This window comes from Falco punctatus, assembly GCF_963210335.1.
Source record: "Falco punctatus genome assembly, chromosome: 4".
Lineage (NCBI taxonomy): Eukaryota > Metazoa > Chordata > Aves > Falconiformes > Falconidae > Falco > Falco punctatus.
This window is the reverse complement of record NC_137583.1, coordinates 82291245-82317627: the sequence shown is the minus strand read 5'-3', so window position 1 is coordinate 82317627 and position 26383 is coordinate 82291245. Positions and strand designations below refer to the sequence as shown.

The window sequence follows — 26383 nt, the reverse complement described above, 5'->3', positions numbered from 1 at the left end:
TCCTATTTAGGTGTACACTTGTCATTACTTTAATTTTTTCCTATTTTTCTTTTTTTTTTTCCTTCTTTCTTTCAGATTCCCAAGAAGGAAACTACAAGTCAGAGGTCAACAGTAAACCCAGGAAGGAAAGGACAGCTTTCACCAAGGAGCAGATCAGAGAGCTAGAAGCAGAATTTGCTCATCATAACTATTTGACCAGGCTGAGGCGATATGAGATAGCAGTAAACCTTGACCTCACTGAAAGACAGGTACTGATGCAAAATAATGGACTTTGAATGCTTGCCCAATATTTACCAGTGGTTAGTAGCTCCTCACAGTGGAGCTCTTATTTATGTTACAAATAGATACGTTGATATATCAAATTGAATGTTTATAGCAAAATTATATACATTTATTATCTCCCTGCTATGCAAGTAATTTTTATTTTTATAATGTACCAGATGCAGATTAATTTCATCTAGTAGGCAGAGATGGAAGATAAAAGCACAAGTAATATATCTGGTAAACTGGTGCACGTCTTTTCTAATCTGTCTACACTGATGTGGCTGAAGAAGTGGTAGGTCCCAAAGCCTGCATGCACAAGCAGTTGATTTGCCTGCATGCAAAAAATATGAGCATCTTGTTTTAGTCTATTAAATATATGCAGTTGCCATTTGACCAGAGTTTCTGAACATCCTGTTTCCAGATGGCAGCATGAATGGGAACACCAGCAAAACTGGAATACAGGCATTTTTAACCACTTTATCTTACCCTGCGCTGTGAAAGCAGAGGAGATGATGGAATTTCTTATCACTGTTATTGGTTTCCTGCTCACCAAATCCTGGTCCGGGAAACACTTCTGCACATGCTCAAGTTTCATCATGCATGTTGTCACATTGATTTCTAATGGAAGTATTCATGTTAAGCATGTACTGAAGTGTTTCAGGATCTCATTCCAGCACACCAAATAGGTAGTAAAGTCACATTTTAAATAACAATTACATCAACATACACATTCTAAAAATGTGTTTTAGTAAAGACGTTGAGAATACTGGACTCAAGTACACCAAATCACATAAAATACTACCCACAGTTTTACCATTAAAATTAAAAGCTTTTTGACCACTGATAAAGTCATCCTTTCTCCAGGAATCAATATTAGATTGAGGGATTGCTTTAGATACAATCAGTAAGATGAAATATTCAAGGGAAGGTATCAAAACAGCACCACGATTTGTTGATTCTGGATAGGAGAAGTTTTGCAATTTTCTTGAGTTTCATTTACATCTGCTATAAGTAGGCATCTCAGTGAAAATCCAGCCTTTTCTATACATATGATCACACACTTACTCACACAAACAAATGAAACAGTTTTTTTTTTTCTTTGAATGCTTCTAGAGAATGGTTGTCCTTTCTAGCTTGTTAAGAATCAGCCAGTAATTTCTCATTAGACTTAAAAAAGATGCCAGGTTCCACTGGGGTCATTTTTCAGTTACTTAAATTTGTTACTTATATTTTAATATGCACTGTTTCGTGTCAAACTTTTGATAAAATTTTGCCTTTTTCATTTCCACTGACACAATTAGATTAACTTCCACACCTGATTTTGACAGCTAAGGGGAGGAGGAATTAATTATTGTCTCAGTAACAAAGGCAGAGTCGTCGTGCAACTGAAAAATGATAAATAATTTTTTTAAAATATCTGCTGGCCAATTTGACAGGAATCAGTCAGCTGAATTCAGAAAACCATACCCATATTTAGTAGTGATTTTGGCCTGGAATTTAACTATTGTCCCTTTAAAATTCTTCATTCTTTTCTTCAAAGATCAGGTTGAGTGGTACAACTAAATGAAGAGAAAGTTCAGTATCCTAAAGGAAACAGTTAACTAAGAGCATACTGAGAAGGGACAGACGTATATTGTCTTTGGAGGAGAAAAGGCAGCCTGTGCTACAAATGAAGAGAATTCATTTAGGTTATGGGAGCACTTGCTGTTTTCTAGCTGTTGCATAGTGTTGGTTTTAAGCATTCTGCTGATAATTGTGATGATTTGTATCTAATTATGTAATCTATTTCTTCCCTGCTTCCCCAGATTATCAGAGTGACAGCTGAGCTTCTAGAGATAACTCCCTCCCTTCCTTCATTCCTTCCTTCCTGCTTTCCTTCCTTCCTGCCTACCTTCCTGCTTAAAGCCCCCCTTGCTTAGAAAAGGGAATCATTAAGATTTTTAGTTTCGTAGAGTCCAGTTCTGTATCTTGCCACAATAAAACAGGCTGAGGGAAATTAAAAAAAAAAAAAAAAGCAAGCATAAAACTGTATTGTTGATTGAAAACAAAAAGAAAATTGAGAGGAAATTCTGGACGTATGTTTCAGTTTCTGAATCATACTAAGCCAAGTAATGATGTCACTTCCAATTGTGTCAGTTAGAAATGTCTCTTTTTAAAATCAAATATATTGCTTTGATGGAAAACTGATGTAAATAGGCATGGTACTGGGTGCAGGTTTCCATGCTACATGGCTGTCTTCAGAAGCTGAATGCAGTAAATCAAAAAGCTTGACTCTTCTTGCATACTTGTTTTACATCAGTATTCTTGCAGTGACTTAAAAAATATTACTCCAGGGTGAACCTGGTGTAATACTAATACTTCTTTTTTTTTTTTTCCAGTTAAGAGACTGAACTCATATTCAGGACCTGTCTTTCCATCATTAGCAGAAAGAATGATTATTCTTGAGTGGGTTAACAACACCTATTTGTTTACTTATGACTTTTATTACTTTCTTTTACTAGCTGTCCCAACAGAGGAGATTGTATTCGATACCCTTCTTAAAAAGATAAAATAAAAACAGACCTTTCTCTAAAATTATGATGACTGAATTAAAATATATTGATGGAATTCCAAAAAAACCCAAACCTCCACAGTAAGGTAGCATTTTTGGAAAACTGCTATTTCTGAAACACTTCCCTTTACTATTTCCCCCCCCAAAGGCTGCATTGCAGAAAATGGTACCTGATAGGCAGTAGTTCCTTTGAACTAAAGTGAACACACAAATGATAACCTCAACCTCATCACAGGCTGTAGACCTATTTGTGTTGGAGCTCTCTTGATCTCTTACAAAACACTGAATTTACGCACAAGGAATTGAAACTTGCTTCAGGTAATACAAGGCAAAAAAAAGAGCAGTGGGTATTGGGTGAACTAATGTATCTGCTCAGAAAACAGCTTTGAGAGCAGACCTAACCCTGATGGAATTAATTGTTTAGCATAAATGTTTTTACTAGTTTGTTTTTTTTAAAAATGACAAGCATCATATTATTCAGAGGCCAGAAGAACAAAAAATAATCTGGGGAAAGTATTGAGGGGTCATCCTAAAGTTAAAACTTTCAGTTATTTCCCAAGATGTGAGATAAATCACAAACTCTATTATCTTGAGAAAGCTCTATCTTCCTCTTGACTATAGTGATAATTTCAACCATACGCTGCAGCTTAAAAGAGGCACTGACCAACTAACACTTCATAATTACCTTTTGTGGCATTTAAACAAGCTGTAGAAAAAAACATATGTCTGACCATATTTAAAAAGTTATATGAGGTTATTAAAGTTTTCTACAGTCATCAAAGTAAGGCTCCATTTGACTTTTGAAACAACTTACAAGATCAGTTCAAACATAAATGACTCATGGAAGGCTATTTCGCAAAAATAATAATGAAAAAAACCCCTCACAACATATGGATCAGGAGAGGAGAAGTCACTCCCTAAAAAGGAAACCTGAGTTACAAGACAGGAGGATGAAATGAAATAAGTGCTTCAATTGCCTAGACATTAAGAGTGCACTTTGAGAGTGTTATAAGCACATCTGGTGGTAGGATGGCTCTATTATGGTATTGTAAGAATTCCAGCAGTATAGGTACATGTAATTCCTGCTCCATCTCCTATAGAATGCACTCACAATCCCTGCTTAGCCAGCAGTTAATAATTTTCAGCTGGCAACGCTCTATTATATTTTGAAGAGCCAGTTAGACTAAAAACTATCTTCACTCCCTAGATATTTGTGACCTTGACAAGCGCATTCTTGGCTTTTTTGTACATCCAGATAAACTTGGAGAAGGTTCCATGCAGACTTTTTAGTATCTCACTGTGGGATGAGGAGAGGAAGCAGCTGCAGTGGGGTATCGGAGGCGTGGCAAAATGGACATTTTTATGGAGTTGGTCCTGCCAAATATAGAAGGAGTAGGAGATCTTTCCACCTCGCAAGATCTTTTTGCATGAAGCTCATCAAAAGAGTAATGTTGCAGTTCTAGCAACATTAGCAGGCTAGCTAAGGTTACCGGAATAAACTGTCCAAATATATAATGCTTCTGTTTGCCAACACAGATGGAAAATCCCACCTAGTCAGATTAAATTCTGCTGATGGCAATGAGAAGGTTTATTTCTTTTTAACTTTAATTTCCAATACCCACCTAGAAGCCACCAATCATTTATAAAAGGCCTGAAGTCATCGATTTTGCATAGACAAAGGACAAAATGTTGTCAAATTGAAGAGTGATTCTGCTCTGTGTTTGGCTTCCATGCATGTGGTACCAACACAGGATGACTGACAAAGGAAGAAGCTTTGTAAAGCCTTTTCCTACCAGAAAGAGAAGCAAGCAACATCTACCCAAATGTATTTGGGCAGTATTGGTATGGTACCATAACCCCCACTGTAGCTCTGCATTGTTATGACTCTAAAAATAATAAATGAAATTTTCCATTAGAAAAGTTTCCTCCAGGCATGGTTACCTCAATCCTTCATCCCAAATGACTCTTTTAAAAACCTTTTCAGCATTGCAGAGATCATGGGAGGCTAATCACTGCATTTTTTAGACTTGACTGGTAAGAGTAGCTCTCCTTAGTCACCTGGGTGAGAAACCAGGGAGTTCAATGTTCATCAATTAGGTGTTTCTTCTGAACCACCTCTGCAAGACTGAATGTCTCTCCATGCATCACACAGCATGACTGGTTTCCTACTTTAGGAAGCTAGATTTGTGAGGTGAAATTATTCCCCTTTACACTTTCAAACAAAATCAAACAATGGATTGATAGGACGAGCTTGACCATATCTGTCTGATGTCACGTCTTCTCTGAAAGGCAGCTGCTCATTCCAAGCTTCCAAGTGTTAAGCCCTCTCTATACACACTATAATAATGAGCCTGTGTGGCTTGAAATCCTTTGGATTGTTTGCTTTATTTAAAGTAACACTCTTAATAAAATAAAACTCACTAATACTTTTATATTTGTCTTGAACAATATAAATACCAGCGGTAAGAGTTACTAGACTAACTCAGTGAGTTCTTTCTTAAGAAAGAATGCTCCTGGAAAACTTAATTATAACTCATGCATAATTTTGATTGGTACGATAATTCTGTTTTTAAAAGAACATGCCAAAACTTCAAACAGCATATTTACTTTTGCAGTATTGATTGAATTCTAATAAGCAAGTCCATGTGCAAAGATCCAAGTGCCTCAAGCTGTTAGTTGCGAATGGACCCTACAGCTGCAGAGAAATCTCATGAGGTTCTGGGTAGGGAGAAACCGCTATCTGTGCTAAGGAGCATATGAGATATGGATGGAGATATTAGCAGCTTATATGGCTGTTCTTACAAAGTGAGCAAGGCTCTACTGTCCCCTACCCCTACCCCTACCCTTTCTAACACACAAGTTGAGAAAGATGCAGCTTCTTTGGTTGTCTAAGGAGATAGGAGCTTTTTAGGTTTGTCATTCATGGTCACTTCAAAAACCAGAAGAAATAAGTGAGAAACAAATGGTATTGCAGAGGTACAAATTAACATGTAGAATAAAGGAGATATTTCTTTTATGCAGGGCACTGAAAAATGGAGAATCTCTGGTTTCACTAGTTTCTTCTCGTCAAGGCAGGCCTTGCTGAAAACAACTGCAGCTTGTCGAGGGTTTACTAGCTTTAGAACTTGATGCTGATTTTGAGGCTCGTTTACCATCAGGACTGGCTTGTTTTGGAAGTCAGAAAGGTCCTCCAGATTTGAAGTCATGAACTGTAGGACTAGTTTTAAGTGAATGGAAATGAAGGTCCTTCTTACTTGGGCAGAGAGATGGCTTCCATAGTCACAGAGCCCTGGAGGATTGTCATGGGCTGGTACTTGGGTTGCTTTCTGCTGAGTCCTACTTCCTGATATTTGCCTTGTCTTCATACTAAAGTAGCAGCAGAAAAAAGCATCAATGTACTTAGCCAAGAGCTAGTCTTGATTACCCACTGTCTTTTTTAACTTTCACACTCAGCTGACCTGTGCAATGTAGGTGCAGAATAATGCGTGTTAGGTTTTTCTCCTTATGAAATAAAATGCTCTATGTCAGTAATTCACACAGGTAAATTCCTATACAAAGAAGAGGCAAAGTTTAGATAATGATCTTTCCCACAAATTAGTTTTTCACCATATTTTTCTTTTGTAGATTTATATATATTTATGCAAAGAAATTGGATGAAGGTAAACTCTAAAAAGATATGTTATAGGAGAATAAGGTAGAGTGAGCAGCACCCTCACAGATCACCTGCCTTTGCCTCTGGACAAAAAAAAAAGAGATACTGCTTTTATAAAAAATACTTCCTCATGGTACATACAACAAGCCAGTGGTCAGAAAGAACCTGAAATAGTGTGACCCATTCTACTTAAGTTATGTTAACCCTGCAACCTAGTTAGGAGAGGTTTTAAATAGGAAGGGTTATCAGTTTGATCATGAAATTAATTTTGAACATTACTGGTGGAGAAGGTGGTAGTTCTTTGGATGGAGTAGAGGGAGCTAAACTGAGTGCTCTCAAAGATGTTTTGCAACTGGAATGAAATACTCCTGTCACTGATCCCCTCTGAAATAGAATGTCTATTCCAACCCTGTCTAAACGTGGGAGGTAGAACAGAGAATCTATCACCTAAGCAGTACCCAAGCCTCAACTGACTTCTATGTAACAAAAACCTAGAACTCACTCCTACACCTTCCTGGGTGCCAAAAGCTCCAGCTGTCCTTTGTGCACCTGCCAAAACCTCCCCTTTTTCTCAACAGCTGCTGCGAAGTGCTTGCGCAAAGTTCTGTAACGTAACACGGAGCAGATTGCTTTGGATCGGTGAGCAGGTGACTTAAGAAATTTTAATCAGAAGCTTCTGGTACCACTCATTGATTTCCAATGAAAAGTTAATTTTCTCCAGTTGATGTATTTTGGTACTATTTTATAATAACTATGAAGGCATTTAATACTCAGATTTATTTAAACTGATTTTAAGCTCAAAATTTTAAGAATTTTAAGAGATGGTTGGGTTTTTTAATAGAAATTTGATTCCTTTAAAATATATAAGGAAGAAAATTAAGTTTAATTGAATAAAACTACCTTAACTTACTCTCTTATGCATCCAGCATACTTGAAATCCAGATGAACTATTTAAAATCTCATGTTATCTTTAGTTACTGAAGTAAAATGATAACTCTGACTACCATTTCTGTAAATATTTTAAACTAATAGATTTGATTCTTCTAACGCTTATATTAATTCATAGTACAGAATAGGAAAAAAAAACTTTTCTCTTTTACATTCCTATTTGCTTTTATAAGTTTTATGAGTAAACTACCATGAAAATGCTACCTCTATATATGCAAAAAGGTAAGTTTCAGCTTTATATTACCAGTGATTTCTGTAAAGTTCAGGAGTTTGACTTTATTTAAAACTTGGCAGCATAAGTGTACTATCTAAAAATAATGGGAACATTTTCAGAGCCAAAGAAAGTTGAAAAATAAACTTTTTTTTTTTTTTTTTTAATTTTGACAAGTCGGGGTTATTTTTTGTTATCCATATGTTTGTCTGCACTAGAGGAAAGTAAATTGACAGATTAGAAAAAAATAATAATAAAAGAAAATGGACAATGACTGACCAGGGGAAGAATGCTTGAAAGGCTTAGTGGTTTGGTCTTCCTGAGACATCATTTAGTTACAATAAAACATGGAACTTGGGATATTGACTTCAGACACATATGTAGAAATAGGTATCCCTTAGAGCAAAATAACAGCTTCAGCTAGCACAGTGCTCTTGTTTCTAATTTTTAAGATTTGTGAGATATCAGGCCTCAAATTTTAATCTTGTTTGGCATTTATGCCATTAAAACCTGGAATAGAAAACCTAATTTTAGGAAATAATCTTTCATTTCAGGAAATAGATTTTTTAAAAAGAAATGTCTTTTTTCTTAAAAGAAGAGAGACAACGGACAATGCAACTAAAGTGGTTTGAATTCAGTCATGCTTAATTTTTCAGACAAGATGTCTTTATTAAGAAATACTCATTAATTACAGAAGGTATCTGTTTAGCTTTTCTCTGTAAGTACAGAATGCTAATATCCCATGTCAAAAGGAACTCTGCATTCCTCAGAGCATGGTAGAAGTCAATTATTCTTAAAGTTAGTATGGCTGAAGTGCACTGCTGAAGAAGGAGTATTAAATCAGAAGGTTAGGTGATATGCTCATTCAGAACCAAAATGGTGTGTTGATGTCCACATCATGAAGATCTATTAAAGATACACAGGCAAGACAGCATATAATGTGGTCCTCAAGCCTACTAAGCACACATACACACATATATATATATATATATATAAAATTAGTATAATGATTAGTAACATAAACTAACAGTGTCAACCTCCTTGTTTGGAATCTTCTTCCATGATTCCTACAGCATAGATCTTTAAATAAATTGGTCACAGCAAATACATCCTACATCAGGAGATGCACAATGTGAAATCATTTACTCGTATCTTAAGTAACAGTCTAATCATCAGATGTGGAGATGCAGATGCTAAATGACTTGTTGACTAAGGGAAAAGAAACTGTGCTTTCGTGCCAGTGAGCAGATGTGCTCAATAGACTGGCTTGTAAGTGCTGATTTAGAAACAGCTGTTCATGCTACCATCATCTTTAATATAGTTCGTTTCCCTCCACTTCCTTTGTTTTCTGTACATACATATGCTTGCTCTATATAGTTAAGTTGTGCTAGTCAGAGGGTGGAGAAGGGGGAGTGCATTTTCATAAATAATAGACAATCAGGTCCTGATTCTGGGAGGTGGTGAGCACTCTCAGCTCCTGCTAGAGCTAACTTAGACTTTAAAAACAGCATTAAAATGTTTGTAAAACCTATGGTATCACGTTTGTCATAGTAGATCTTTAAACTAATTTAAAAGGATATTGTTTATGCAGAAGTTGTAAATGTCACAAGCTAGTTCTTTCACTACAAAAACGTTCAAGATTTTTTCAAGTTCACTTCGGTAAGGGCTTTTTCTCTCTCCTTTACCTTTATGTTTTAATTTTTTATTTTTCTTTCAGTCGTTCTCTTCTTTCTCTCTGTTGATCTTTCTCCCTTTCTTTTGTTCTCTTTCCTCTTTTTTCCTCCTCTCCTCTTTTTGTTTCTCGGGGTGTTTTGTTCTGATGCATGTTCTGTGCAACACCTGTAGGTTTCAAATAAGTTGTGTGTTTGAAAAGCACAGTTTTCCATGAATCCAGATAAACTGATACTCTAAAGTACTTTGCACAAAGTTTCCTTCACTTCCTTCCTAGTACTAAAATATAGATGGATCACGTATCAGTAACAACTATACCCTCCATAGTTGACTCTTCAACTCCAAAGGAAGTTCAGAATTCCAATATCTGAATTTGATCTCTAGAGGAAATAACAAGTGAAGTACCTGTCTCATATTATTAGCACATGAGCATTAAAGTCTTCATCTAAAGTTCACTGAACCCTATGGAAAAACTCACACTGACGTTAGTGTACTTTGGATCAGGTCAAGAATGGATTTCAATACTTTATAATGGAGGACATAAAGAAATACATAGAAGAAATACCTAACGTATTGCCTCATAAAACAGTCCTGCTGTACGTTAATGCAGGAAAGGACGTCGTAATAAACTCATAGCATTTTCAATGATAAATTTCACTATAATTGTTCTAGCTTTTGAAAATAATCTTTGGCATACCAAGTAATTTCTTATTTGATGTTCTTTAAGTAAATCAGATACAGATTATTTGAAGTCATTAATAAAAAAGCCGAGAGCATTGGGGTTTTTTTACCTTTTTTTCCCCCTTCTTTCTTTTTAAAATTACTACCATTTTCTTCCTCCTACACTCAAGGGGGGGCATGCAAAGGTAGCTGGAGCCCTTTCAGCCCTACTTTACTTAAATGCCGTGTTTCCCAGACAGTGGGTCATGTGCAGACGTAGTCGCATGCTGGTTCCTCTGCGGAATTTATAAATGTATCTTGCGCTTATTCTTAAAAAGAGAAATCATTGTCCTTTAATTGATTTTTATCCGTTAATGTAAAGATGCTAAGCTAGACTCATCCCTGCTGGAGGCATTCTAGGGCATGGCTGGATGAGCTAGTCTGAGGGTGGGTGATCACAATGAGGAGGTATTCCCCAGCCTGTCCTCAGCCACTCATTACCTGGAAGCCGGTGCCAATCTTTCAGTTCTCCTGGGCGTAACGCTCAAGGAGAGAGACTGCTCTCAACTGTGGTTTCGTGAAGCAAACTGAATTATAAAAAGCAGCAGCAACAAAATATTGGGGAAAAAACCCAACACCAAACCAAAATAACAAAACCAAAAAAAGATTAATCTACTAAATTGGAGTAGAAAACAGTCAAAAAATGTCAGTCCAGTATATGTGAGAGTTTAGCTCTGTCTGTGAGAGGAGAACAGAAATGAGCACCTGCATCAGGAGTCAGGCAGTAATCATCGGGCTCACCTCTGTCCCCCCCGAACAGTTCCTGACAATGACTCTAGCAGTATTAGCTTCAGTTTCTCAAGAATCCAAAAGTGAAATGGATGCATCCAGTAGGTGGCTTGCCTGGATCTCTCCTGTTCCATTAGTTAAAGTAGGTTGAATCCAGGCTATGCTGTGAAATTTTTGCTTCAAATGCACTACTGCCATTTTTCTTGAAACCACTTTTTATATACGTTATTATTTTGTTTTAGGCTTTCAGTGCTGTGACTTATTCTGTGAATGTTCCAAGACATGAAAATACCCGGAGAATTGCTTAGTTCTTTTAAACACCACTTCAGTCCTGTTAATTATTTCTTACTGAATAAAATTCTCTTGGCCCTTATTTCAGAAGAAGAGTGATAATATTCTGTGGTAGTGGGTTGAATCCAAAGTGTATTATTTTTGATGTTTAGATTATTACTGCATTGCATCTATTGCACTGTTTGGCAACAGTAGAGCAGTGCCATTTGCGAAAGAAACTTCATTGTCTTAAAACCCCAAAATAAACAAAATGAATCTTAATTTCCCTGAGAAAGCTGCCCATGCTGTACTAATGCTGTACCCTTTTGAATACAGGTTCCACAGACACCTCTGATACGTGACCTGAGTATGATAATTGCCAACATCACAGCAGCCAGTAATAAATACCTTCCCCTTTACACTCATTTCACTTTACAAGCCAGATTCTTTGGCTCTGATGAGTTGACTAAAGGAAAGGATGTGTTGTTCTTTGAGGCTCTTAACTAACCTGGAATCATTTTTCTCTGTTCCCAAGTGATTGGCTTTAACAGCTCATATTGGCTTTACCAGCAATTTAGAATAATAAAAAAAAAAATATAACTCTTCCTTCCCACAAACATACCTACGGATAGTGATGTTAACTATCAGTTCAATTGCAGTAAAATTTTAATCTAAAATTCAAAGTGATAGTAAAGGTTTAAAAACTGCAATGTTTCCTGGATGTGTAAGACAGATTCAGCAAAACAGCATTTTTGTGGCTCTATTACTCATGTTGTACAATATGTCCTGCTGTGCCTGTTCCTTGCTGTTTCTTTTAAAACTCTGAAACACATTCTGCTAAACGCAGCAGAGGATACACCAACATTGCAAGCTTTCTTGCTTTCTTTCCAAGTGAAAAGTTGCAGACATTGTTTATTTTTCTGTGGAACCTTCATGTGAAGAGCTGCACAGACACAAACACATGAGATTTTTTAGCAACATTAACTCTAAATGGAGCAAACCCAACCATCTTCTATTCATACTGTTTTCAGTGACAGTATTTTAAGTTCATTTGAAATCAGCCTTTAATCCTGTCTAATATATTTGACAGATGCTATGCACATCTTTTTTTTTTTTTTTTCCTTTTCTTTTGGCTGTTGAAAAAAAGTCCTTGCGGTTTGCAGTGCTGGTACTTTAGAACTGTGCAAATAATTTATGTTTACTTCCCCCCTATATATTTCTATACAGAGATGGGGAGGAGGGGAAATGAGTTTCAGCTGGTGTAAAATCTAGGGGTTTCATGTGATTTAAATACAGATAGATTTTTGATTTGTCATGCTATGAATTTCTTTTCCATTCTTATCTAAATGCTAAATGTAGCAGAATCAAGGATCAGTCAACTAGAATAATTTAAATACACATGTGAAATAGACAGGGGAAGTTCTAAGTTTTGATGGTAACAAATGCTCTGTCAGATACTTCAGCAAGTAACACCGAAAAAAAAAAAAAGAGCTTTTAAAGTGCTCCACCTGAAACTCACCACCAGTTTATAGAAACAGGCAGAAGGCAATGCAAACTTTTCATTGCAAGTTCCTTTCCAAAGCAACTACCCTCTTTTGAAGGGTAATTAAAAGCACTGTAAGCCCAAGGGACAGCAGTATGGGTCCCTGCAACCAGATGGGATTCTGTCAAATGAAATGTGGGTTCTCCTGCGCAGTCCCTTGATGGGAACCATTTTGCCTCTGTTTCTTTGCCTGTGAAATGGCATTAATACATTTTTCAGGAGTATGTGAACTTGTCAGTGTTTCCTAAAGGGCTCCGAGGTCTTCCTGTGGAGCTATCTATTGCAGATAGCCCGGCTGCCGCCTTGCAGTAAACTCCTTACCCCCCTTTGCAGTCGTTACCCGCACATCCCCAGGGTTCACATCCTATCCAAAATGGGATTTCCTGGTCTTCAGGGAAGGCTTGCTAAGCTGTTTACCATACAGACAGAAAGGCACATAAAAAAGCTAAGAAAAGAAAAAAAAACCCAAGTGCTGTGTTACAGCTAGAAAGATCTTTATTACCTTCAATGACCCCATCTTTCTTTCCTTGTTTTGTGTTTCTTCTGTGAAGGTAAAAGTTTGGTTCCAGAACAGACGAATGAAGTGGAAGCGGGTAAAAGGGGGCCAGCAAGGGGCAGCGGCCCGGGAGAAGGAACTGGTGAATGTGAAAAAGGGCACGCTGCTCCCCTCCGAGCTCTCTGGCATCAGCGCAGCTGGTCTCCAGCACACAGGGGACTCACTAGCGAACGACGACAGCCACGACAGCGATCACAGCTCTGAGCACGCACACTTATGATACACAGAGAGTGTCCCAGCTCCGTTCTCAGGAAAGATGCTTTGCTGGCAAGCTTTACACAGGCATCGTTTACGTATGCAAGTGACTCTGGCAGTGATTTTTAAAGTTGTTAAGAAAAATTCAGGCTTATTGTGTCTGCTTTTCTTGATTTTTAGATGGTTTACAGTAAGTGCCATGTCTTAAAGGTGCCTCAAGAGTGGAGAAGTGGAAGACAAACTTACTTTGAACATTCCAGTTTTGTTTGTCATGTTTATGACAGCGGGCAGGTATTTTTGCTTTAGCTTGCACTGAAAATTACATTGCTCTCAACAGACGTTATATTCTGAAAACCACAGTGCCACAAAATCACTATCTAGTGGATAAGAAATGTATTTTAACTCTGTATATATTTACCTTACAGCATTTTCCTGTCTTCACTAATTTTAGCAATGCATTCATATTAGCTGATGGCAATAGTCACTCATGACAAATGGCTTTTTGTCTCTTTATTTTTGTTTTGTTTTTCCAAAGACATACAATACATGCAGATACTTTTGTTCAAGTAGAGAACACCACAATAGTGTCTGCTAGGACACGTCCTTGTATGACGGACAAAACAAACCTTATGTTGCATTTACTATCAACTGCTGCTAATAGGGTATTATTAAACTTACCTAGCTCCTCAATTCTTCTTATCTTATAACTGCAAAAAATGATTTTTAGGATCATAAGGATTGTCCAGTAACCTGCCAAAAAATGTCGTGTTCCACTCATGCTCGGTGGAAATGTCCCAAAGGATTTTTCATTTCTACTTTGTCATAATTGAGTACATTGATAAATACTGACACTCTGCAGAAATGTTGTCGCTTCATCATCAGTTTAAAAAAAACAGCAGATAAGCTGAAAGTTATTATCAACTGCTTATGTTGATAGCAATCGAAATATGAAGGTAACTCAGTATTGTGTCCCATGTGTAAAATCAAGACACATTTTCTGTTTTAAGCTTTTGTGTACATACAGGCAAATACCAAACCCCAAACTTTAATGCAAACCATTGATTGTACTTTGTAAAGAAATATGTTTAATAAATAATCCTTTTTAAATACTTCTGGTCTCTCTACAGTGATTTCATTGGATACTTAAAAGTTTTTTTTGTAAAATGCCTAAGCAGCTCTGCCTTTTTTGGATCTTTCGGAACTTAGTCTGCCTGTGGACAACACAAAACTATATTTTCAAATTTAAGCTTTTAATCTTGGATAAACCTTTTACCTTGATCCATTTGGGAAACTCTTTCCTTTAGCAGGAAAAAGGCATCTAGCAGCTAATGATATATTCAGCCAAAACCAACAAAAGTCTGTTCAACCATTTTTCCAGGTTTAGAGCAAATATAAAGGGTTATTTTGTTGAACCTTGTTGAAATGGATGAAAAGGAATAAATATGAGGAAGGGATGCATACTTACATTATCATGCCTTTGTTCAATAAAGCTGTTCAGCAGAAAAAACCCCAAAATATCTCAAAAAAAAAAATATCAGAGATTAATTGGACTGGGTAGTGTGATAGAAGAAGCTGAGTAAGAAACGTGCATAATGTAGTAAATGCTTGTGAGCATTCACTGAAGCTCCGCTATGTAGAGCAGTAGGGCACCATAAAAAATAAATGCGATCAAGAACTCTGTGTCTGTGTTCCAAATACTTTCCACTGTAGGTTTGATCCTTCTTGCACATTAATTGTTGTCATGATCATTTTAGTTTAAAATATCCATGCAATGGGATCCAGTGGAATCCAAGTATTTCTTTAAAGACTTCAGAGCATTTTATTGATTCCAGCAGTTAAGGGGTTTTACATTTGTTTCTCAGTTCTTTCTCAAGTGTCTTCGTCCTACAAAACTGCTGAGAAAGGGAGTAGGATAGAGAAGTAAGAATACCTGATATTTTTAATTTCGTGGCTGGAAAGGAAAAGTTTTTTGGGGTTGTGGTGGTGATTATCAAAACAGGAAAAAAAAAAACCCAGTGATTCCGACTAAAGCTTTTTATTCTTGGCTGGTTTTTTCTCCTTCTTAAATGAAACTGAGCTGAATTTTGAAATGAAAAATTAGAATGAAAAGTTGAAAAAAAGCATCTTGACTTTTCAAAGAACATTTTTTAACAAGAGATTTAGTCAAATATTATGTGTTTTGATTGCTAGTAAAGAGGGGAGAGAAAATTATTGTCTTTCAAATACTCTTTGCAAAAAACGCCTTTTCAGGTTTGCAAAACCATTTGTTGCTGTCTTTCATAAAAAGTTTCAGACTGAATCTTGGGATCAGCCAAGTTTGAACTGACATCTTACAAAAGAAAATAGGAAGTGCTTTACTTTACCTGAAATGTACCAGCAATGTGCTCCTAGCCCAAGGCATTCTGAGAGGTGTATTATTCTGTTAGCAGCATTGTGATTTGACTGGGATATTTAGAGTGGGGGAACAGCCAGTATGTGTGATGATGGCAGTCTGTGAGCCATAACAATCTCATTACCAGGAAGATTTTTTTTCCTATTGAGAAAGATAATAGTCTTTTTCCATTTTCCTAGTTTTAACTGAATGTCTTGAGACTTAAAGCATAGGTTGAAGAGAGAGAAATATGTGCAAATGAATTTACAGCGCTAGGAGACTTTTTTGTTTAGATAATTGAATAAGCCTTCAAACAAAGGACCAAATTATGTAACTTTATATTACAGGGAAAAAAAGATGACTAACAATTGATCACCTCCCATGCTTTAAGAGCAGCTCAGACTTTGAATTTGGCTGTAAGGTGCTAAGATTACTTGAAGACCTCTTGTGGCTTTAAACAATTGTGTTGTGGGTACACCATTGGTAAGTGCAATATGGTGCAGAGATTCCCCACTGGCAGAAGTGGAAGCTATGAAGCCTAAGCACAGCGAGCTTCCTGCTATGGTCTTGAAGGAATTTACTTACAAGCACAGCCCCACAGAAATACAGACATGCTTCTTCCAGATTTCAGCTAGCTCAAATTCAAGCCACACGTAGCAGCAACAAACACTCTGCACTTTAACTGCGCTTTGTGGGTTAGCAGATCTGCTCAGGACTCACCAACACAGATGATGTCTCATCTTGTTCTAAATACCCTGATTACTCAAAAAGCCCCTGGGTTCAATCACCTGCTGTAACATATGACTTTATCAAAGGTTTAGCACAATTTTGTGGCTGAAAACAGCTATGGATAAAGGCTTTGGAACTGTAACTTCAAGTTTTGTTTGACCTTCATTGGCTTCTATCTGTCTGCAATCTAACACAGGGTTCTTCTACCAATCTAGCCATATGGTATAGCTAAGACTATCATTTAACAGATGGACAAAATCAAGCCCTAAAAATTGTCATTTGCCCTAAGTTCTGCAAGCACTTGGTGGTAGAGTGAAATCTGGTGAAACCTAGTTTGGTTTATTTATCTTTATTAGTTCCTGTTACTAAATAGTGGCTAATCACTGTTCATGACTTATTGTCAATGAATCCTGCTTCTGAGAATAATGATGTATTTTTTGAGTTACAGTAATTTTGATATCTGTCCAGAGCCTACCTCTCTTTGATGTTCTGTTAGCATATTACTGAACCAGACACAGAAATTGTGTACCCTTATGGAACATACACAGAAAATATAACTGACTGCAAAAAGGCAGTGATGTTTAACAGTTTAATTTTCAATATGATGGAGATGGATGATAAGAATTCTTTTTTCTGCTGTCTCAGGTACAAGGCTATATAATATTTGCAAAGTTTCTTTCTCTTCCCTTATAACTCTTGAGTTTTTATTTTATGTTTTTGTTTAGTTTCATTGTTTTCAGTTTTATTTTGACAGTATCAGTTCAAGAAGTGTGGTTAAAATATCACCATTGCAAGCTGTCTGAATTTATTAAAACACAAACTGGAAATAGTTTGGGAATTTAAATGCTTATCTTTTCTTGACTTTCTTTTTTTTTTTTTCCCCATCAGATTCAAATATAGTCAAAGGAGAACAAGAAGGAGAGACTCTATGTCTTTCCACCACAGGCCAAATTTCAAGGCAGTTAAGTATCCTGCTTTTTAAAATGAAGGCTCTGACTGCTGCAATAATATTATTTGTACAAATAAAGAAAGAAACACCATTAGGACGTGCACTTTTAGTATCTACGAGGAATCATATATATTAGGGACAAAATATCAGCTTCAGCCTTCATTTAGAATTTCCTGGCTTCAGTCAGTCTATGTCTCTTGGGTGAGCTTGTATTTAATAGAGTACATGCAGTATTTAAGATCGGCTACAAGATTCAAGAAATTTTAGAGAGTAATATTTAACCAATGATGTACTGTAATTTAATATAGTTATGTAATGTGTGTGGATTGAAAGGGAGAATTCCTTTTATAGACCTGATGTCTACATTAATTTAGAAAAGGCAATGTAGCTGATAGCTGGCAGCAACTGGCACAGGGCTTCAGTGATGATGCACATTATTACCTCAGATTAATGAGGACTTACTAGAGCTCATTTGTTTTCTGTTCATTTTCATTTTAAGTCCATAGTCTTTTGACATCATTTGCAGCTGAAAGCTACAGTGTAGGAATCTATGTCAATGTAATATAAGGCCTCTGGCTGCTAGGCAGGGCCTCCATATGGCATAATAAGAGGTTATCACAGTCATCTGTACAAACTGCAAATGTATCAGAAATTTCTCAGCCATTTATTACTCCTGTCCAAGTTGTGCATGCAAATCTGCAAGTCATTGTCCTTTTTCTGGCATCTGAACTGTCATGACTCCTATCTGCAGAAATCTGGTGAAATTTTACTTTCATTCCATTGAAAACAATCACCTAGGAAGCAGATTTGGTTAGTCAACAAACGGAGAGACCCCAAAAACTGTTGTAAACGAAGACCTTGTTAAACAGTAGTGTAGTAGGAAATAAACATAGTTTCAATTTTTGCAGTTCTTTTCTGTAGATAGACTTCCAAGGCTTTTTAAAGAAAAGTAAGTTTTGAAATAGCCTTTTTAACTGATAAACAGCAAGGGACTCAAGGAATTTCTTCTGGCCACCATCTATAATACGCCCAGTAAGCCTTTTGGGATTAGGTTCAGTGCCCACTAGATTTGCTGGGAGGACTTGGTTCTATTCTTCTATTCTTTTTTTATATTTGGCCCTTGAGTGCTTTCTAAGACAATCTTTTCCAACCCTTGCAACCCTGACTCCTTCCCTAATAGGATTCACAAAAAAAGGGTAAATATATGGTTCTTCACAGCACAAATGGAAGTTATAGTTAAGATAAGGTATAAGGATGTGATCCAGGACACTAAATAATAATTAAAATGGCATTAGTTCTGTTCAGAGGACTAATTGACTGGAATAAAACATACTGCCACATCCCTGTTGTTTCTATATATGGTTTCATATTTTTGTGTATCATTGTGATTATTTTAGAAAATTTTATATATTATATCAATTAAGGTTATATACTTGAATGTAAATATTCAGTTCTGATGTCTAACAAAACAACATTACTAGTACACAGATAGACTTCTCTCTCTCAAGAGAGAGAAAATTTGGCCATAAGTACTTTTCTGCTAACATTTGGATTATACTTGTAACTTTTTAAATTTAGCATTAAATGAAACCCTATAAAATGTTATTTTACATTAGTGACCAACACGTTTCAGATTCACTCATCCTTTAAGTAAGCAGCACAATTGTTTTCTGTAGGAACTTTCTTGTCTTATAACCACATGATAATATCATGGGTTTTGTGTTATAAAAGTGCACTCCAAGACCATATGAACCAATGAACATGGCAAATACCTATAAAAGTGGTTTAGGATTTAGAGACAGATTCTCATCCTTAGTGTCACCATGAACATATAGACACTGTATATGTTACTTATGTTTGCTTATGGACTGCAGGGTTTTTAGAAATATGCCTGTTCTGAGTGCTTACCACATTATTTGCCAAGAAAGTCACATGCACAGCTGAGAAAATACTGAAATGGGCATTTTCCCAAATTAAAAGTTTATCTTGAAAAGTGCCCTTAGAAAAATTTTATGCAATCACCACAGAAATGCATTTAAGAGAGTAAAAACTACCAGGGGAGAAAAAAAGTCCTAGTTTGGAATTACAACACATTGTAAATAATTTTCTATATGTATTTCTGTAATTCCTACATATATACCTATTCACTGGAACTGTGGAAATAAAATACACAATTTTTGAGTTCATAAGCGATACTGAGTACAACACAGCTGTTACTTTTCTAATTTTAGCATATTTGCATAAGACATATGATTCTGATGACAATATTATGAAGAATTTTCAGAACTTCTTTTATATAAAATATTTTTTGCAAGAAAGAAGTAAAGATTCTTCTAAGGAAGCAAAGGACCTCATCTAAAGCCTGTAGATGGCAATGGAAAGATTACGATTGATTTCACAGGGATTTGGATTTAGCCCAAAGTACACACAAAAGTTCATACAAATCAGTGAACAGTCCGGGATTAAGACATTAACCAGTAATTTCCAAAGTGACTGTTGACTTTGTGTGTCCGTTATGACACACAGTATCCTGATTTCAACAAAGTTTTGAGTACACAGTGAAAATTAGGACCACTTTATGGAAATGTGAGTTGAGGACTCCATATTACCAGTCAGTTAAGAAAATTTTGTTCTTGGTTCTAAGAGTCTTATAATACAGGATTTATATAGCTGGCAAATCGTCACATTATGTTATTAAATTGTAGGTTTCATAACCAATATAAAAGAAAGTTGCTATGCTGCTTTCCTTCTCCTGTAATTTGTGGCATTAGTAGATAAGAAAAATAAAACACATTATATATAGAGGTAGGTTTGAACAGATGTTCCCGAGTGGTTGCAGGGGGGTAGGGGTGTCAAGGAAGGTAAAACTTTCCTTCCACTCAGATGTCTGTCTTGAATTTCTCACAGTTTTTGCAGACAGTTTGGCTCACTTCCAACATACATCGTTGCCTGTCTGGTATGAAAAATGCCATCTGTGGTGTATGGAAGTTCTTTCTTTAAAAAGTGGCCTGCTAATTATTCTTCAGGCAGGTGTTACTAAAGTGAAGTCAGGTGTCAAGCACGGTAAAACCTTTGAATTGCCTAAAATTGCCCTGTTCTTGTGTTCTGTTCTTTCCCAAAAGAATAGAACAGAATATTAGAGAATTGAAATGTTGGTTGATATAGGATTGAGATGACTCATGCAGCAGTATACATTGCGGTGACACTCAAAACCTGAAAGTTAAAGGATGTGGGTTGAATGAAGTGTATAAATTTTCCAAAACAAATATCCTTCTGATGCTTATGAGCTGACTTTCTTTTCCTTTACAGTTGCACTGCCATCTTGCAAAATGTTAAAAATCCTGATGCTCTCAAAGATTTCAGATAGGGTAAAAGGTGGTGGAAAGAATTTCCTTCTGTGCTTTAAAAGACTGGGAGAGCTGTTTGTTGAAAAGAGTGTGGAAGATGGCTGTATTGTGTGAGTGACACCTGCAAATTCTCACCTATATTCACTCTCCAAAACACTCGTACTATAAAGCTTTTTGAAGATTAATAGGATGGTTAATGGGCCAGAATCAACACCAGAGGCTGCAGGCAGCCATTCGCCTGACCCACGAGCCCCAGCTCCCAGGACAAGCACTGCTGCTGCTTCTCATTTATGATAATTAGTCGGCTCCTCTGTCCCTTACATGACATCAGTCCTCCCAACAGAAGATGAAAACTCACCACGCTGAGCCAGATGTTACAACACTTCTCTCTCCCTAGCAGATGAGTGTTGTTAGGAGGTGAGGGATTATCAACATAAATGCAAGGCTTCCTATTTCCTACACCGTTTTCAGAAGACATTTTGAATAAAGCAGTCCTTTTACTCTTCATAATCTTGGTGTGCAGAATGAATGACATTAGTGGTTTTAAAAAAATGAGCATGAGGAAAGCACAGGCACATTTACTCCTTTTGACAGTAAGACTGCATTGTCTGCTTTATGAGTGATGAAAGCAATTGAGCTTTCCCCCCAGCCTCATGCAGAACCCTTGACAAAATATTTACAATAGATTGATACGACACTGAGATAAAGAGCTGTCCTATAAGTAACAGGGTACCTAGTGCTCTTACATTTTTGATCAACCCTGAGACATCTGGATGATTTTGAACTACCAGTCTTCTACTACGAAGAACGGTTTGACGTTCTTAAGGGCTTCCTCTTGTGTTTTCAATATCATGCTCAGCCTCTGACTGACTTAGCATATTGCAATAATGAGATGTACACAAAGCACTGGCATGCAGCATTATTGAGATGATTTCCTTTTTGGCTCAGCCAGATTCCTGTTAAAAGTTATACGGACTCTTAAGAGACTAACAAAAGAAGAATTAAAGATCCAGCAAAGGCACGAAGATAAGCGTGATGAATCTGGAGTTAGGATCTCGTGAAATTAAAAGCAGACTTTGTATGAATACATTTATTGAAATGTACCATTGACATTTCATTACACAACAAAGCCACAAAACCCTAAACTCCTTTCTTGGCCGAGGTTGAATACCTATCAAAATCCTAGTATTTACTTGTTAGAGTGGGTACTTCATTAAATTTGCAGAATAGAGGCTTAGATGAACACATTTTGATTAAAGAGAAAGAGAAACAAAACTGAAAATTGCACTGAAATAGTTCCTGTACTGTAATGCATTAATGGCTAAAATCCATCCCATACCTGCTCATGATACAGATTAAGTGAGGATGAAGCCGTAACTTCGTGATTGAGTCCAGCCTACAATGGCCCTTTGAATGACTTTGAGAATATACCACTTGACAGTTCAATACAGAGATTTATTTTAATTCTAGTAGGAGACCATACTTTAACGTATTTGCAAGATATATGCAAACACCTTCCACTGCCTCAGAATAGCAGAAAATCACAGCAATATGAAAAAAAAGGCTTTTTCACTGAACAGTCCTTTTGTAGTCATTGTTGATGAGTCTGATAAAGCTCTGAGGACCAAGGCGGATATAGTTTTCTCAAAAATTTTGACAGTAAAAGATTATCTTATCATCCAGGTATTTAAACTGGCATCTAAAGAATCATGCTGAAAGGCATATGCAGCTTTATGCAAACCATAAGCACCTATAATCCCTACTTTTGCCTATCACTGCTGTGCAGCTCTCTCCGAGGGGAACCTTCACAGCTGTGTAACAATTTGGGGAATGACAACACAAGAAATGAATGTGAGTAATGACGTACCTAACCACAACTGCAGTTTGATCACTTAGCACCACTTTGATTACTGCAATTACACAAACTGGATTTTAATTAGGACACTGGGTTTCACTCCTCTGGTTTTTAATTTCTCCTATCTGGAAAAAATCATGGATCTTTTTAAAAAAGTGAATTAGGAAAGCCAAATATAATTACAACAAATACTTTTATAAAATACAGTTTGTGATTTCAGATCAACTAAGAAATGGCAATTCCCCAGACTAGCATCAATAAAATCATGCCTTGGCATTGTATCTCTCAAATGCAAAGAAAGGATGACAATGTATGCAAAAAAATTCATCAGCTCAATTCCTACACTGATCTCCAATTCAAGTACAAGCATGTCTTAACCTGGTATAAAACATAAGATTTCATTTTACAAGTGATGCTGTGATGCTCACAAGACAATAAGGATATCTTGTTTATAAGGAATTTAAGATCTTTTTCTGTGTGTTTCTAAGTTACAAAATCAGGTGAGGACTTAGTGACCTATCCAAGATGAAATCAAATAATTCCTCTGAATTTAATTAACCTGATTAATCAAAACTTTTCATAGACTATATTTATTACTTTTATGATATATCTATGCCCACAGAGTACTCATTCTGTGAACTTTTTGGAAAATTTAATTCTTCTGTGGAAAATTTGATATTTGAAATTAGTTTTCACTCTAAATCAAGTTGCAAAGTGACCCTCTCATAACAAAACTATCAACAGACAAAACATTTACAAAACAAAATTGAAACTTGTAGAAAATATATTTGTAAAAAAATGTTTTGAGTTAGAATGCTACTTTCATATTTCATTTTTTGTTTATATTAGGAAATCGAAAAAATTTGGGTTGTCTTCACACTATTGCAGGGGCTTAGGCATCCTGCACAAGTGTGATTCAGAAAAAAAAAAATTAGATTAAATACTTATGTGAGCAATGGAACAATTCAGAGAATTTCAGTTGTCCAAAACAGCCAAGAAAAATAACATAGAACTTATTCTCCTTCTCATCTGGGCAAATAAAAAGAAAACCCTTAGCTTCTGAAAAGCCAGTTGGCATAAGGTCTAAGACATTTTTAGTATGATAATGTCAGTAAGACAAGATGTCTGTGGAGGAAGTTTATGTAGGAATGTGCTTCACTGGAACAGAATGACTGGATGTGACAGATATCAACATTTTTCACACTATTTGCTTACCTAGTGGTACAGAATTACAGACTAAATGTCTCATTGCAGATACTAATGTCAGCTACAGAACTGTATGCTAAAGCAAATACAGATATGTATGCGATCATTATATCTAGCATCCAGCAGAGAAAAAAAAAATCCCACAGAAAAAAAAGGTAAAGTATCCTCTAAGAAGCCTTTTCATTAACAGTTTTTTTTGCTTGCTGCGTTACAGTAAAAGGCAGGGTTTGCACAGGCTGAAACATAAAAAAGCTGAAAAATACTATAAAGGCAAACAAATATTGAGAGCTAAACTGGAGATACAGATCAGCGTTTCAGATTCCTTTAGCTCTGTGACAACACCTGGGCTCCAAAGGTATACTGATATTCAGTGGCACTTCTCAAAGAGAGTGTGAAGCTAGTATTAACTTTATTCTCTGAATTCTGAAGAGTTGGTATAAGAAAGTCTGCGTTTATTTTTGGTTTCCCCACTTCCAATCCCATCCCTTCCTCTTGTTGCATTTCAAATCCAAAGAAATACCTTTTCATGGCCCAAAAGTAAGAACTAATGATGTTACAGAAATGGCTCAAATGTGTCAACAGCAGTTTTATTAACTGAGAACCATGATCTAAAAACTTCACCAATTTACAAGTAACTGTAGAGAGTTGTGAGGTCAATGTAATGGTTTTTTTTTTAAAAAAAAAAAACCAACCTGAAAAATGCAAAAGAATGTATTTTATAAATTGTGTTGCTTTATTCAGATTGACTATTCAGATTGTGCTAGATTTCATAATCTTTTAAGAATGAATATGCATTCCCCAGGTAGCTCATCAGTCTCTTAAAAGCTAGAGAGATGATTCATGTCAAAATTACGGAGTTGATTCATTGAAAACCTACTCTAAGTAGACAGAACTGACCTTGATAGTTGCATCTGGACTCTGGCAAATCTTTTTGTAATTTTCCACTATTTTGTCTCCCAGTATCTTGAAAAATTGCCACAAAAAACCCACAAGCCCCTAAGCATCCCCCAAAACGCTACACATACAAATCTTCCTATTCTGATTGGTCTTTGGCTCAGACATTAAACCAGTAAGTGTTTCAGAACAGGTAAACAGCACAGCAAAGAAAACCTTATGGACATCTTGTTCACAGCTGCTATATAAGTTACTCTGTAACACTGGAAGGATTCCCCACAACTAAATATCAGGGAATACATTCCACACTTATGACATACAAATTTGAAGCCTATTTAATTCCCTGAATATAAAAAGAGATTAGAAACATTCATGAATATATGGAGAACTAAATTTTGGAACTAGAATGAAGGAGGGAAAAAATAGGCATTTCGTAAGTGAATTCTGTAGTAGTCTTTTTTTCTCAAAGTAATGTGTATGTATAAATGAAATTTAATTTACTTTTCATTTATATTCATCATATAAAAAAAGAGGACAAAAAAGGCAAAAAAAGCTTTTGTTATTGTAAAATGTGACATATAGACTGCTTGTAATTTGATTGATCATTTATTCATAATTTCAATAATTTATTTTATCAAATAACTTTTAGAGTTATTCTTGCTTTACATACTACATTAAAAGGTATGGGGCATGCAATGAACTACAAGCTTGCAAAATGAAAAGCATTCAAAGATTGAAAACATTTATCACTAGGTTTAACAGACAGTTCCAGTGCTTATGCATTATGGCAGTCTTTAATTGTACTGGGACCTCTAACTAGGATTCTGCTCCAGATTTCAAATATTCCAGAAACTTCAGGGTTTCTATAACTTTTCACTTGCTTGCTTTCCTTCAAGTTTTTTTCATAACATTTTTTCCCACTAACAATTTGCAGATTTTGTTGTGTTTATTAATTAGGTTTTGCTCTGGTTTTAATTTTTCTTCAGTACAAATTTCAGCTTTTAGTTGTTTCTGAAAGCTTCCAGGGCCTTCTGGAGCTGACAGCTTCAGTTAGTTATCTTCTGAAAGGGAGACTGCTGATTAAAAAGGGCCTGAAATGTCTTTCTTTGATTGCTGATTAAGAAAGAACCTATTCAAGTCAGTAGGACTTCAGCTAGTAGAGACAGCTGGGGGGTGAAGAGCATGCTGGAATGTCTCTAGGTACGATGGGATTGCACAGTATTGAGGTTTGCACAATGTTGAGGTTTGGTTCTTAACACATGACAGATAAATTACCTGGGACGCATCAAAAGTACTGGAGCAAGGAGGGGTGCCCTGATGCAGGTTTATGCTATGGGGAGCATTTGGTGTTTCTTCCTGGAGTGGTTTCAGAGTGGGAGGTGTGCTTTGGCAGAGGTAGTTAGGCACTAAGGGAGCAGCAGTAGGAAGTGTTGCTTCAAGGATGATGAGCAGGTGATGGACAGGGTTTTCACAGGGCCCCTGGAGGAACATGAGCATCAGCTGCAGGATGTAATAAAGGAAGGGGAGTGAGAGGTTGCTTGTGGATGTAGATTCTCTGGGTAGAGGTGGTTTGTAGCTTCTGACTTGGCAGCAGGAGAAAGGTTCCTTCTTTGCTCTCAGACCTGAATTTGCAGCATTGGCACAGTGACTCCAAGGCAAGGAAAGGGAGCAAACTCTGCTAAGAGGGAGCACAGGGGCAGCTGGACCAGAGGTGAGTACTAG

General features: G+C 36.5%; 1 protein-coding gene across 1 annotated transcript in view; it reads left to right on the top strand.

Moving 5' to 3' along the window:
- Positions 1–14419, top strand: part of MEOX2 (mesenchyme homeobox 2) — a 54283-nt gene extending 39864 nt beyond the window's left edge. Inside the window, exons 2-3 of the mRNA XM_080386058.1 lie at positions 76–248; positions 13111–14419. Of these exons, the coding sequence (XP_080242184.1) occupies positions 76–248; positions 13111–13335 (398 nt within the window). The 3' untranslated portion in view covers positions 13336–14419. The remainder of the gene's footprint in view (positions 1–75; positions 249–13110) is intronic.
- The last annotated feature ends 11964 nt before the right edge of the window (positions 14420–26383 follow it).